Genomic DNA, 13053 nt, shown 5'->3' on the forward strand with positions numbered 1-13053 from the left:
TATATATATATATATATATATATATATATATATATATATATATATATATATATATATAAAATCCCCCCCACCATCAGATAATGCAGTTTAGCCACATCAATTGTCCTGGCAGCTATTAACACACTGAGGCATGCGTTTGTTGGTCCGCTGGATTTCAAACTTGTATGCTGCTTCGCGTCACTTGCTTTAAAAATTTGTAGTTCTTTTCTGATCAACTGGCAGGAGAAAAAAATACTTTTAAAGACACAATTATGTTTTAAAGTATTAATGAAATGTATCAGTGCACCATTTCGTTTCCCTTTAATCTGAATCGTTTATCAATGGAAAATACGTTTTGTATCCTTTCATGTTTCTGGAAATAAAGTCTTGCCATCCTGCTATGTATTTGTACGTTTTATGGCGTTCTAAGAGTAGTTCCTGTGACTCATTTGAAGATTGGCGTTACCGTGCGATTCAGCATTTAACGTGTTCATCCCCTCGGCGCTTGCCGTACAAAGTAAATTACTGTGAGTTCGCGGGATTTTTATTGTTGCCCTTAATGAATCGAACTTTATGTAACTTTGTTTTCGTTGATGCTTTGTGCTCATTTCTCTTAAGTAATTTCTATATTAGACAAGAGGAAACCTCTTTTACACTGTTAATCACTGTACGGTGTTGTCATTCTAATAAATGACATGTGATGTTGATGATAATGATGAAGTAGAAATATGCTACAGAATCAGGCTGTGTCTGTCCGTGTGTGTGGGAGGGTTATACAGCATTCAGAGCTACGTCCCGTCGAACTGGCGGCTGTTAGCAGCGAAGCTAACTGGATCGCTGCCCGTTACGTTGGCATTCGGTCCTATCGGCCCCCGTGTTAATCGGTACCATGCGTCGTCTTTTTAATCATTAATCGGAACCACCGATCTCCTGATTTAAATGAACAAGTCACTTGGCCTTTGCCTCGGGTTAGTGTAACTCCACCCCATGGAGGCGCTGCGTCTCATTGCCAAGGCCAGCTTGCCCAACCGGTCTATGAATACGGATACGCCGCTGTGTCGGTAGGCAGCGGGCCGCCCCGGTTCGATTTGCAGCGATGGCCCCGCGGCGGAGCTACATCGTGTCGGTGGATGTGGGCAGCACTTCGGTCAGAAGTCACGTCTATGACGGGCAAGGCCGGGTGCGGGGATCCTGCCGAGCCGAGGTGAGCCCGGGCTGTCACTCTCATTCACCCTCTAACTTCCTAACTATGTAACTTTGTTTATAGGCTCTTTATATCGCTGCTGTACATTAACTCTTTCGTCAACTGTATATTTTTACCTTTTAACTGTTTATACGGACTGCCGGGTGACACTCCGCAGCTGTCGCCGCTGTACCCGGAGCCCGGCCGGGTCGAGTTCGATCCCGAAGCGCTGTGGCGGTGTTTCGTGGACGTAGTGAAAGGAGCCGTTCGCGGTGGGTCCCAATTCTCCGGTACCTCCGGGGGGATTTCACGGGCTGCTTTCTTTCTCTTTCTCACGGCTGACGTGCTTTCTGTCTTTCCACCTGACCAGACTCCGGTGTGCAGATGAGCCATGTGGCAGCCCTGGGCATCTCCACGCAGAGAGCAACTTTTACTACCTGGGACAGGTGAATCGTCGGTTGCCGGGCCCCAGGGGTGGATGAGATCCACCCGGAGTTGCTCAAGGCTCTGGATGTTGCAGGGCTGTCTTTGTTGACACACATCTGCAGCATTGTGTCGACATCGGGGGCGGTGCCTCTGGACTGGCAGACTGGGGTGGTGGTCCCCCTCTACAAGAAGGGGGAACGGAGGGTTTGTTGCAACTATAGGGGGATCACACTCCTCAGCCCCCCCTTGTAAGGTCTATTCAGGGGTGCTAGAGAGGAGGGTCCATGGGATAGTCGAACCTCGGATTCAGGAGGAGCAGTGTGGACCAGCTCTATACTCTCGGCGGGGTCCTGGAGGGTGAGTGGGAGTTTGCCCAACCAGTCCACATGTGCTTTGTGGACTTGAAGAAAGAAGGCATTAGACCGCGTCCCTCGGGGAGTCCTGTGGGAGGTGTTCCGGGAGTATGGGGTGCTGGACTACCTTAAAAGGGCTGTTCGGTCCCTGTACAACCGGTGTCAGAGCTTGGTCCGCATTGTCGGCAGTAAGTCGGACTCGTATCCGGTGAGGGTTGGACTCCTCCAGGGCTGCTCTTTGTCACCGATTCTGTTCATAACTTTTATGGACAGAATTTCTAGGCGCAGCCAGGGCCTTGAGGGTGTCCGGTTTGGTGACCTCAGGATTAGGTCTCTGCTTTTTGCAGATGATGTGGTTCTGATAGCCTCATCAGAACGTGACCTTCGGCTCTCACTGGTGCAATTCACAGCTGAGTGTGAAGCGGCTGGGATGAAAATCAGCACCTCCAAATCTTAGACCATGGTCCTCAGCTGGGAGAGGGGGGAGTGCTCTCTCCGGGTCGGGGAGGAGGTCCTTCGCCAAGTGGAGGAGTTTAAGTATCTTCAGATCTTGTTCATGAGTGAGGGAAGGATGGAGCGGGAGATTGACAGGCGGGTCGGTGCGGCGTCAGCAGTGATGCATCGGTCTGTCATGGTGAAGAAGGATCTGAGCCAAAAGGCAAAGCTCTCGATTTACCAGTTGATCTACATTGTTACCCTCACCTATGGTATGAGCTATGGGTAGTGACCGAAACGAGATTGCGAGTACAAGCAGCTGAAATGAGTTTCCTCTGCAGGGAGGCTGGGCTCTCCCTTAGACACAGGGTGAGGAGCTCTGTCATTCGGGAGGGACTGCTCCTCCGCATCGAGAGGAGCCAGATGAGGTGGCTCGGGCATCTGCTTAGGATGCCTCCTAGACGCCTCCCTGGTGAGGTGTTCTGGGCATGTCCCACTGGGAGGAGACCTCGGGGAAGACCCAGGACACACTGGAGAGACTATGACTATGCCAGGGAACGCCTGGGGATTCCCCCAGTGGAGCTGGACGAGGTGGCCGGGGAGAAGTCTGGGTTTCCCTGCTTAGACTGCTGCCCCCGTGACCTGACCTGGAAAAGCGGTAGATGATGAATGAATGGATGGATGGATGGAAGGATGGATGAATGGGACAGGTGAGTGCTGGAGCGCTTGCTGCGATTCCCTGCCTGCTATGTGATGCAGATACATTTTTACGCTGAGATCTTAAATTCAGTATCTCGCTGAGCAGGGAGCCACACACTTTGGCCTAGCTTCCTTCTTGAAGCTTGTAGCTCCTAGACTGCAGATGGTTGTGCTGAAGTCTCCTGTGATGCCCCCCAGGTGGACAGGTGAGCCTTTCCACAACTTCATTAGCTGGCAGGACCTGCGTGCAGCGGAGCTTGTTCGGTCGTGGAACCAGTCCTGCACAATGAAGGTGCGTTTCCTTGAGGCTCGAGTGACGCGGGGGCTTCGGCTCACCTGGGCGTGGGGGTCACCCGTTTGATTTCTCCGTTCCCAGGCTGTCCATGGGGTGATGAAGGTACTGCATGTCCTGACCAGGCAGAAGCGCTTCCAGGCGGCCAGCCTCGTGGTCTTCACCACCCAGCACGTCTCCCTCCGGCTGGTCTGGGTGCTGCAGCACTATAGCCAGGTGTGTGTGCGTGACACTTTGCGTGACACTTTGCGTGACACCTTGCGTGACACCTTGCGTGACACTTTGCGTGACACCGTGCGTGACACCTTGCGTGACACCTTGCTTTTGCTCAGGTGTGTAAAGCTGTACAGGAGAACCGATGCTGCTTTGGGACCATTGACACTTGGCTGCTCTTCAAACTCACAAAAGGTAGGTGTGTGTATGTGTGTGCGTGTGTAAGTATTACACTCCGAGAAGAGGTGAAACCTGCTCATATGTGTCAGCTTCTCCATTGTAATCCAGGTGCGGTCCATGCGACGGACTACTCCAATGCAAGCTCGACAGGGATATTTGACTCGTACCAGGTGGGCCTTTCTGTTTCTCTGAGGGCCAGCACCCAGAATGCGTCACAGAATGGCCACGATGGCACAGTCGATAGCTTTCTGGGGAAGCTGTGCCAGCCACCTCGCTGCATCCTGATTGGTGTGCTCCCTGAGTATGAAGGCGTGTGATTGGCTGAGGCCTGTCGCTCTTGGCTTTGCCCTGCAGATGCGTTGGAGTAGTTTCTTGTGCTCTCTTGTATCCCTGCCGCTGTCCATTTTACCCACTGTGCACGACACTGGGTGAGTGATCTGTCAGTGTTTCCATGTCTTGCATGATGCACACATTTGCTGGAAAAGTGTAATGTGATTAATATAAAACGGTCGGCCTGTGGCGAGATGTGTAACTCAATAAGTGTTCGTGTCCGGATGGGTGTGAGTTTAAGTGATGTGGTCTGCTGAGTAATTGTATTACGGTTGCACTCTCGAGCAATGCCCTTAACCCCTGCTACTCCAAGACCTTACTCTGTTACTCTAGGCTTTCTTACGTGCTTTTCTGCTCAATTCATTCATTCGAAACATATCTTCTGCTTCCTTAAGTCATAACTTTGGCTCCACGGATCCCACCATCTTCGGCACGTCCCTGCCCATCATGTGTGTGGTGAGTATGTCACGTGTGGAGCCTCAGAGTCCATCCCGCTGAGCCGTCTCCACGTTCCAACTCCCTGCCGGCTGCGCTCGCTCTCTCCCACCCCCAGGTGGCGGACCAGCAGGCAGCCATGTTTGGGGAGTGCTGCTTTGACACGGGAGATGTGAAGATCACCATGGGAACTGGAACGTTCATCGACATCAACACGGGGAGCAAGCCGCACACCTCTGTGGCGGGTACGAGATGGGAGAATACCGGGGGGGGTCCTTACCGTTCTCCTTGTTAAAGTACATGCGTCTGTGTGTAGGGCTCTATCCCTTGGTGGGCTGGAAGATTGGGCCAGATGTGGTCTACCTGGCTGAAGGCAATGCAGCTGACACTGGGACAGCCATCAAGTGGGCACAGCGGCTGGGTGAGTGTGACGGGGGGGGGCAGTCCTCGAACTGCGATTCTACTGCCTTGAAAAAGAGCTGCAGCAGTATCTGTTGAACTTCAATTTGGCTGTTTCTATGCATTTGTATCCAAAAGCTGACCGCTGCACTGCTCTCAGTTAGGGCCGTCATGATCACGTTGCGACGTAATTCCGTTTGTATGGCGCATGTGCAATAATTACCAGGGCTTTAGATGATGGACGAAACATTTATCCAGACGCTGGCTTTTCTGCCATATGGACGTTTACTTGCGCCCACATTTCGGTAAGCAGATTAATGGTGCGCCTAAAATATGAATGAGATGCCTATTGCAAAAGTCTGTGTCTGTAAATTTGGTGTATCCTTATTTTTAATGACCCTCTTTGTTACTAATCGTTAGTGATAACAGGATGCTTCGTACTCCTGGAGACTCGTGAGTCATTGCTGGAGCCGCCGAGCTGTGCGTTTAACAGGAAGTGATGTCATAACGTCACTTGTTCCCTCCACACACAGAGCTCTTTTCAGATGAGAAGGAAACGGAGACGATGGCAAACAGTGTGGAGGATTCAGACGGGGTGTGCTTTGTGCCGTCCTTCAGTGGCCTGCAGGTGTGTGCGTGTGTATGCAACATGCATGGAGTGTATATCTGCTGGTCACCTTCTCCTGCTGCTACTACTGCTTTTGTGCATTAACTCCTTTACTTCCTTCTGCTAACCTGGCCAGCATTCTTGTAAGTCATTGGTTAGTCTCCTACTTCTCAGTATTGACTGAAGCTGGGGTGTTTCCTGTTAACTCACTGCTTTCCTGTGTCTGTGTGTGTGTGTGTCTCCCAGGCTCCACTCAACGACCCCATGGCTTGTGCCTCCTTCATGGGTCTTAAACCTTCCAGTACCAAGAACCACCTCGTCCGGGCGATTCTGGAGTCCGTAGCGTTCAGGTGGGTAAAGTAAGCCGTGTTACCCGGAGGGCTGCCTTGCCACAGCCATGCCTTGGTCACCAGTCACAGCCCATGCCGCTCTTTCAGGAACAAGCAGCTCTATGATGTCATGCTGCAGGAAACTCGGATCCCCATCACCAAGGTCAGGTAGGTAAAGGCCGGCTTTGAGATCCACGGTTCGGAGGTTCCTGAGGCCGGGCTGCCTGTGACGTGCGTGTGTGTGTCCGTGCGACTGCAGGGCGGATGGGGGAGTCAGCACCAACGATTTCATCATGCAGATAACCGCCAACCTGCTGGGGAAGAAAGTGGAGCGCTCAAGTCATTTCGACATGTCCAGCCTGGGTGCGGCTTTCATCGCAGGGCTGGTAGTGGGTGAGATTTGGTTATATACATACCTGGCAATGTTTTCCTATGTCTGATTTAGACATATACAATGTCTTTGCTGTCCAATGAAATCCACCTATGTCCACTTTAGTAGATGACGTTTTACTGTAGTTGTAATATGCACGTTCCCCTCAGTCTACTGTTAACGTTCGGCATCTTATTAATGCATGAACAGATGATTTAACTAGTACCTTCACTGGATGCCGAAAGGTGTCCAGTAAGTGTCCCCTTGTTTGAAAATGGGTTAACTTCAGCTGCACAATTCTAGGTAAAATATGAATTATTAAGAATCACGATTGTTGAGCATTATTATTATTATTATTATTACTATTATTATTATTATCATCAGTGATGTGCTGATCTGATGGCAGTGATCAGAATCGGACTCAGTGCCGAATCTAAAGCCTGATCTATTTCATTTCCCCCATCCACCCAGTTTGCATCAGTTCCACAGATTCTAAGGTCCCATCACACACTGCAGTAAACCTGAGGCACGAGGCTTAAAAGTACAAACTATAAAGATGTCAGGCGTGGAGTAACATTACTCTGGACACTCAAAGTAGCCGAACAGCTACCTGTAATGTTTGCAATGGCGTCCTTCCCTGAAGAGGTAGCAACAGGTTGTCGTTCAATACAGCAAATCTAATTGGGCACTTCCAGAAGTTTCATAAGGCCAACTCCATTCATATGTGTGTGTAAGAATTTATTAATTAATTATTAATTATTAATATTAATAATATTATTGAAATGGCTTTGGGAGAAAGAGGCACTGTTTGGCTTGAAGCAAGGAATCTCCCCGCAAATGCTAACGCGGTAGGATCATTAATTAATATTAATTAATATTAATGAATTGGAATCGGCAAATATAAATATTGAATTATCAGTATCAGATCAAAAATAAGAATTCACAAAAAAATGCACCAGGACGCCTCCTATTATTGTTGTCATACTGGGAGGATGGATCCCTGCTGGGGTTGGGTTGAATTATCAATTATTGCCCCAAAAAATGTCTAGATCACTGATAATATCAAAACACGTGTTCCAAAACATGTTTATATAGTCTGTTTTGCATTTCCATTCTCAAGCAATGCAAAGGTAATATTTGTTTAAAATTCCCTTAGAACAATTTCCAATATTTAGTTTCTATGTGGCAGGAGCAGAGATACTGAACAGAAACGTGGGTCTAGTGCATGAGCAGGAAATATTACCCAAATACAGTGCAACCGACAGTGGTTATTATTGTATAATGAAAGTAAAGGATGCCCAACAGAAATTCCAGAGCGTAATAATAACAACCATCATAGTTGTTTGTGTGTTTTAGTACACTCTCATTAATGAAATATATAGGCAAACCGCTATCGCCGTATGGGAGAGGAACTTAAACAGTAACCTGTTTATGCATTTTTAGCGAGAAATGCAGGCATGTTTATTTGGGTAGGATTTGGCTGCGTGCGCAGTGGACATGCAGTGTGCGTCATCTTTTTGGCGGCTTTTTTTTTATCACAGAGCTGCAGGAGAAAAGGAATTTTTTTGTGTGTTTGTTGTTTGAACCGACAGCGCAGTTTGACCCTTTGTAAATATTAGCTGTTACTAGCAATGAAAGGTCTTTACCCATTTTTTTCCGACTATATCGATATAGTTGGAAAACAGTCAGTGAGGAGAAAAAATTCTATTCATCTGTAAATCGATATTATCTGCCCAACCCTAATCCCAGTCGCTGTCCGCCGCCATGTCCCCTCCTCACCTGGCCGCTTTCACCGGGGTACTAACAGCTGTGTTCGCTGTAGTTTTACGTAATTGCCGACCTCCTGATCCCCAGCGCAGTGTGTGTATCCTGATCCCCTCATGAGCGCCGGTTCTGATATCTCCGCATCTGCATGAGGGCCTGCCTCTCCCTTCACTTCCCAGGATAGACTCTCTGGTTTTTTGGCCCTTCCTTTAGTGTTTTGGTTACCTGTTTGCTCTGAGTTTGGGTCTCCTCTTCCCTACATAGTGTTTCAGCACCAGCAGCCCCCCATATATTACACAAAAATGTATCAGATATCGGTATCGGTCGAAATTTCTTCATCGGTGCCCCACTAACTGTAAGATTGTCACTGAAACGGGTCTGTCAGGTTAACTTTGTTAAAAGAAAACAACTATCAAACAACTAACTTCCAAATGTTAGAAATGCCAAAGAGAAACCTTGTTTGCCCTTTATTATAAGACCTGTTTTCTGCCCCCCCCCCCACCCCCCTTCCTATTATGTGATGTAACGCAGTCCTGTCATTTATTGAAATGGCTTTGGGAGAAAGAGGCACTGTTTGGCTTGAAGCAAGGAATCTCCCCGCAAATGCAAACGCGGTAGGATCATTATTATGCAAGAATGAGGTCGTGTAGGGATTGAGGAAGTGATCGCAATTGAGCCCTCAAATGAGATCACAAAGGGGTGTAAATCGACACCACGACTGAAAACTGATTACTCATCACCATTAATGTCAAATAATTTACTTAAATTGATGGTTGTCACTTGAAACCTAAAGGAAGTTTGCACTGCTGTTTGTTTGAATACGGATACTTCTGCCAAGGTAAAGTAATATGACACACCTCTTGTATGAAAACTATTTATATTTGTATTAGTTAACATTTGTTTTCATGATGGTCCACTGTATCGGTTACTTTTATTACTCATTTTAACAACTTAATGTTGATAGCTAGATAATCAGAGCTTTATCTTAAGATGTTATTTCCAAACAATTTAAACTAGCTGTTGATAACCTTTGGAGTTCTTGGAATATAGTGAACTGGGAGATGGGTTTCGAAGTAATCGTGCGCCATTAGACCATCTTATCATGCGTTCCATCTCAACAATCGCTATAGTTGTAGATTAAAGCATTAAATCATTTACTGATGGCTGCGTGAAGATCGGTTTCTGTTTGTGGTGTAAAGGGGGACGCATTACATTGTTTCAGGTTTGTTTTGCAAAATGGTTTCAGAGAAAATACGTTTTTCATGCTCCTGAAATATTTGATTTTTGGAGATGAGTGTTGTTCATTGGACAGTGGCAATATCTGTTTTATTTCTTATATACGCCCTTGATAATGTGCATACGTCTGTAGTGTTGAGTTTATACTGTCATGTGGTGTCTCTCACTGCCCTGTGTGAGCTTTTGTGCCACCATGATGGGTCCTTGTGTCCTGCAGGCTTCTGGAAGAGTCTGGGGGACCTTAAACGGTTGCACCACTCCGAGCAGGTGTTTGTGCCACTGGTGGAGCGCCGACTCTACACGCCAGTGCTGCAGGGATGGGAGAAAGCAGTACACCGCTCTATGCATTGGTATAGCAAGACCTGACGAAATGCTCTGCTGAGCTGAGGATGGCATCCCCTGGGGACCAGCAATGACACTACAGCGCCGGGGCCAAACCTCAGACTTTGCTATAGCTAACGATTAACCCGTTTAAGACTTATTATTAGAGAATCTGTATGTGATGATCAGCAGCTGGTGTGTATACAGCCCCTTGTTCCTCTACAGCTGCAGAAATACAGTGAAAGGCATTTTTTAAGTGACTGTTAATTGAAGATATCTTTCTCATGGGAACAAAGGGGCAATGTCACTGTGCAGATTATTCAGTATTTTTGCACTGTTGTGTTGCAGTTTACACACTGTGCATGACCAATGTTCTGAAGACATCTCTGCTTGGAGACCTTTACTCTTTGAGAGCCATGTGATCCCCGAATGATCTCTAAGGACACTTGGGGCACCCATGCAGAATGAGGACCTTATGAAGGTGCTACACAGGCTACAGACCCGGCGGCAGCAATTCTGCTGTAGTTTCAGTGTTTACAGCTCATGAGGTGGCATTTATGGGATGATTCCTCAACCAAAAAAATGTGATTTCCTGTAGAAGATATGGACTGCCTGTTTGTGCCCTCCTTCAGGTGAATGAGCACTGTCCTGCATCCTGTCTGTTTCTGTGCCAGAGTGTTCAGTTCTATTCATGGTGATTCAGGTTGTTCTGAGTTTTTAACATCATTAAAATCAGTGAAACATTTTGACTCAATGCCCCATTGTTTGAATGTTAATGATCTGAGGTCCTTTGAAGTTTCGCCAGGCTGCAGGGTGTAATTTAAGATGGGCATTTCAGTAGCGGCCTGCCAACAGGGGCATTGCTGTCTATGAAAGCCAACTTCAAAGGTCTTCCATAGGCCGTGCCAAACTGCAGGCTCCAATCAGAGAGCCTTCAGTCAAGCTCTGTTGATGTCGCATTCTCTGATTGGTTGAACGCTGTGCTGTCATACACAAAGTGTCTCGCAGAATGTTTTGCCTGGTGCTATTTATATGGCTTACGTATTGCAGCTGATTCATCTGTTTCAGCAGACATTTTTCCATTGAAACTTTAAGTGTATACCCTTTTGCTGACTTAAAATGTTATGTGCCACTGCTGAGTGGAGCCCAGGAAATGTGCAGGTCAGACTGCTTTTACTTTAGGTCAGAGGTGTCCAATCTTATCCACAAAGGGCCGGTGTGTGTGCAGGTTTTTGGGGTAACCTGTAAGTCAGCTGTTCAAACCCAGGTGTGAGAACTCTTCAGCCAATCAGTCCTCTAATTAGTAATCCAAATAGGGAGTTGCAGGGAAATCCCGCATACACACTCCGGCCCTTTGCGGATAAGATTGGACTCCCCTGCTTTAGATAACACATCCATATCCCGTTGTTTTTTTTTTTTCTTTTGGCTACTGCCAATTTCGCTCAGGTTTTACCCAAATGCTTGCTGTGAGGTTACCATGTTTGATGGACGAATGCCAGGTAAGATGTACAGTCGGGGCACTGCAGTCTGTTTACTGGTGCCGGTTTATCCAGACGGAGCGGGCAGTACTGGGGCACTGAGTAGGTGTATTCTGCACTTTTGGGTGAATTTCCACATTGAGGTGTGAGCCCCTCCCTCCTTTCCTCAGCACGGCCTGCATATTCAATGAGAGGCTGCCTTCATCCATGCAGCGAACCTACAGTTGAACAAGTGGATGAAGTGCAGTGTGGGTAATAGCTGTGTCTGGGAGGAGTTTGTGCATTTATACTATCACTGGCCTCCTCCCCTCATGCTCTACAGCAGGGCTGCCCAACCGTGCTCCTGGGGATCCACCACCCTGCAGATATTAGGTGCAGCCCTAATTTAACACACCCAGTAGGGTTAATCAGGCCCTTCAGTAGCAGTATCTGAGCAAGCTATGTTGAAACTAAACTGGCTCTAATACTGAGATATTACTGAGGAGCCTGTGCGCAGTGGTGGGTTAATAGTTAGGGAAGAGCACTCGTAATTGAAAGATTGCAGGATCAAATCCCCGACCAGCAAGGCACCACTGAGGTACCCTGAGCAAGGTACCACCCCCAAGCGCTGCTCCCTGGGTGCTGAATTAGCTGCCCCCTGCTATGTCACATGGTCACATATGGGTTAAATGCAGAGGACTCATTGTCATTGCTGTGGTGTGTCAGCAATGACAATCACTTAATTCTCAATTATCTGTATCAGATGAATTCAGGATGCATCTAAACTCTGCATGGTGGTAGATCTTCTAGAGCAGGTTGAACAGCCCTGTTCTACAGTACCAAAAGCACATTGTTGAACACTGGAGAAAGTTACTGTCTGGGCAGCAGACACAAAGTGGGGTTCGGGGAACCGAAGCCAGGAAGCTAAGGCAACAGGTATTGGTTAGCCTCACCTGTCACTGGCAATACTGCTGTGTTAGAGCTAGTGCTCCCCCCAGACAACACATGGTCCCCAAAGACCCACAGAACCCATCTTTTCATAAGTGAGAATAAGTAAGAGACTTTCAGCAAGAGGGGGAGAAAGACTGCCAGTGTGAGACAGTGTACCAACAAGAGAGTGTCAGGCTGCCAGTGAGACAGTGTACCAACAAGAGAGTGTCAGACTGCCAGTGAGACAGTGTACCAACAAGAGAGTGTCAGACTGCTAGTGAGACGGTGTACCAACAAGAAAGTGTGTCAGACTATGCCAGTGAGACAGTGTACCAATAAGAAAGTGTCACACTATTGCAGTGAGACGGTGTACCAATAAGAAAGAGTGTCAGACTATTGCAGTGAGACGGTGTACCAATAAGAAAGAGTGTCAGACTATTGCAGTGAGACGGTGTACCAATAAGAAAGAGTGTCAGACTATTGCAGTGAGACGGTGTACCAACAAGAAAGTGTGTCAGACTATGCCAGTGAGACAGTGTACCAATAAGAAAGAGTGTCAGACTATTGCAGTGAGACGGTGTACCAATAAGAAAGAGTGTCAGACTATTGCAGTGAGACGGTGTACCAATAAGAAAGAGTGTCAGACTATTGCAGTGAGACGGTGTACCAATAAGAAAGAGTGTCAGACTATTGCAGTGAGACGGTGTACCAATAAGAAAGAGTGTCAGACTATTGCAGTGAGACGGTGTACCAACAAGACAGCATCAGATTGCCATTGAGAAAAAGCAGCAGAGACTTTGCCAGGGAAAGGCTGCTATGGGAAGGTAAGTTGAGCCCCAGCTCTGTTCTCACACTTCTCAAAGGGCTCTGTTAAAGCAAATCAGTGCTGCTATTAAATTGCCGCTGACGTACATAGGGTAGGACTGTTGAGTGACCCCTTGTCTGTGCCCCACCGTGGTGTGTGAGAACATGGGTTTCATATCTGCAAAGGCGATGTGTTTACATAGTTGTGTCGTAGTGTACAAATCGTCCGGCAGGGCCGTCAGGTGACCTACACTCTGCCAGGGTTTTCTGTCAGGCCCTTTGGCAGTAATCTGCTTACCAAGTGGAATGTT

The 13053-nt window shown here is 47.5% G+C and overlaps 1 protein-coding gene across 1 annotated transcript; it reads left to right on the forward strand.

Moving 5' to 3' along the window:
• The first annotated feature begins 16 nt into the window (after positions 1-16).
• On the forward strand, positions 17-10305 carry gk5 (glycerol kinase 5). Its single transcript, XM_048988610.1, has 16 exons — positions 17-1183; positions 1341-1434; positions 1533-1608; positions 3274-3367; positions 3452-3583; positions 3700-3775; positions 3869-3930; positions 4115-4188; positions 4486-4546; positions 4644-4770; positions 4842-4946; positions 5458-5552; positions 5778-5881; positions 5969-6028; positions 6120-6253; positions 9448-10305. Exons 1-16 carry the CDS (start codon positions 1076-1078, stop codon positions 9594-9596), a joined length of 1551 nt encoding a protein of 516 aa, XP_048844567.1. The 5' UTR covers positions 17-1075; the 3' UTR covers positions 9597-10305.
• Positions 10306-13053: the final 2748 nt, after the last annotated feature.

This window comes from Brienomyrus brachyistius, chromosome 21, assembly GCF_023856365.1.
Source record: "Brienomyrus brachyistius isolate T26 chromosome 21, BBRACH_0.4, whole genome shotgun sequence".
In the NCBI taxonomy this organism is placed as follows: domain Eukaryota; kingdom Metazoa; phylum Chordata; class Actinopteri; order Osteoglossiformes; family Mormyridae; genus Brienomyrus; species Brienomyrus brachyistius.

Coding starts and splice junctions, on each gene's coding strand:
- gk5 (XM_048988610.1), top strand. CDS start 1,076: ATGGCCCCGCGGCGGAGCTACATCGTGTCGGTGGATGTGGGCAGCACT. Junction 6,029..6,119: donor ATCCCCATCACCAAGGTCAG/GTAGGTAAAGGC, acceptor GTGCGACTGCAG/GGCGGATGGGGGAGTCAGCA. Junction 6,254..9,447: donor CATCGCAGGGCTGGTAGTGG/GTGAGATTTGGT, acceptor TGTGTCCTGCAG/GCTTCTGGAAGAGTCTGGGG.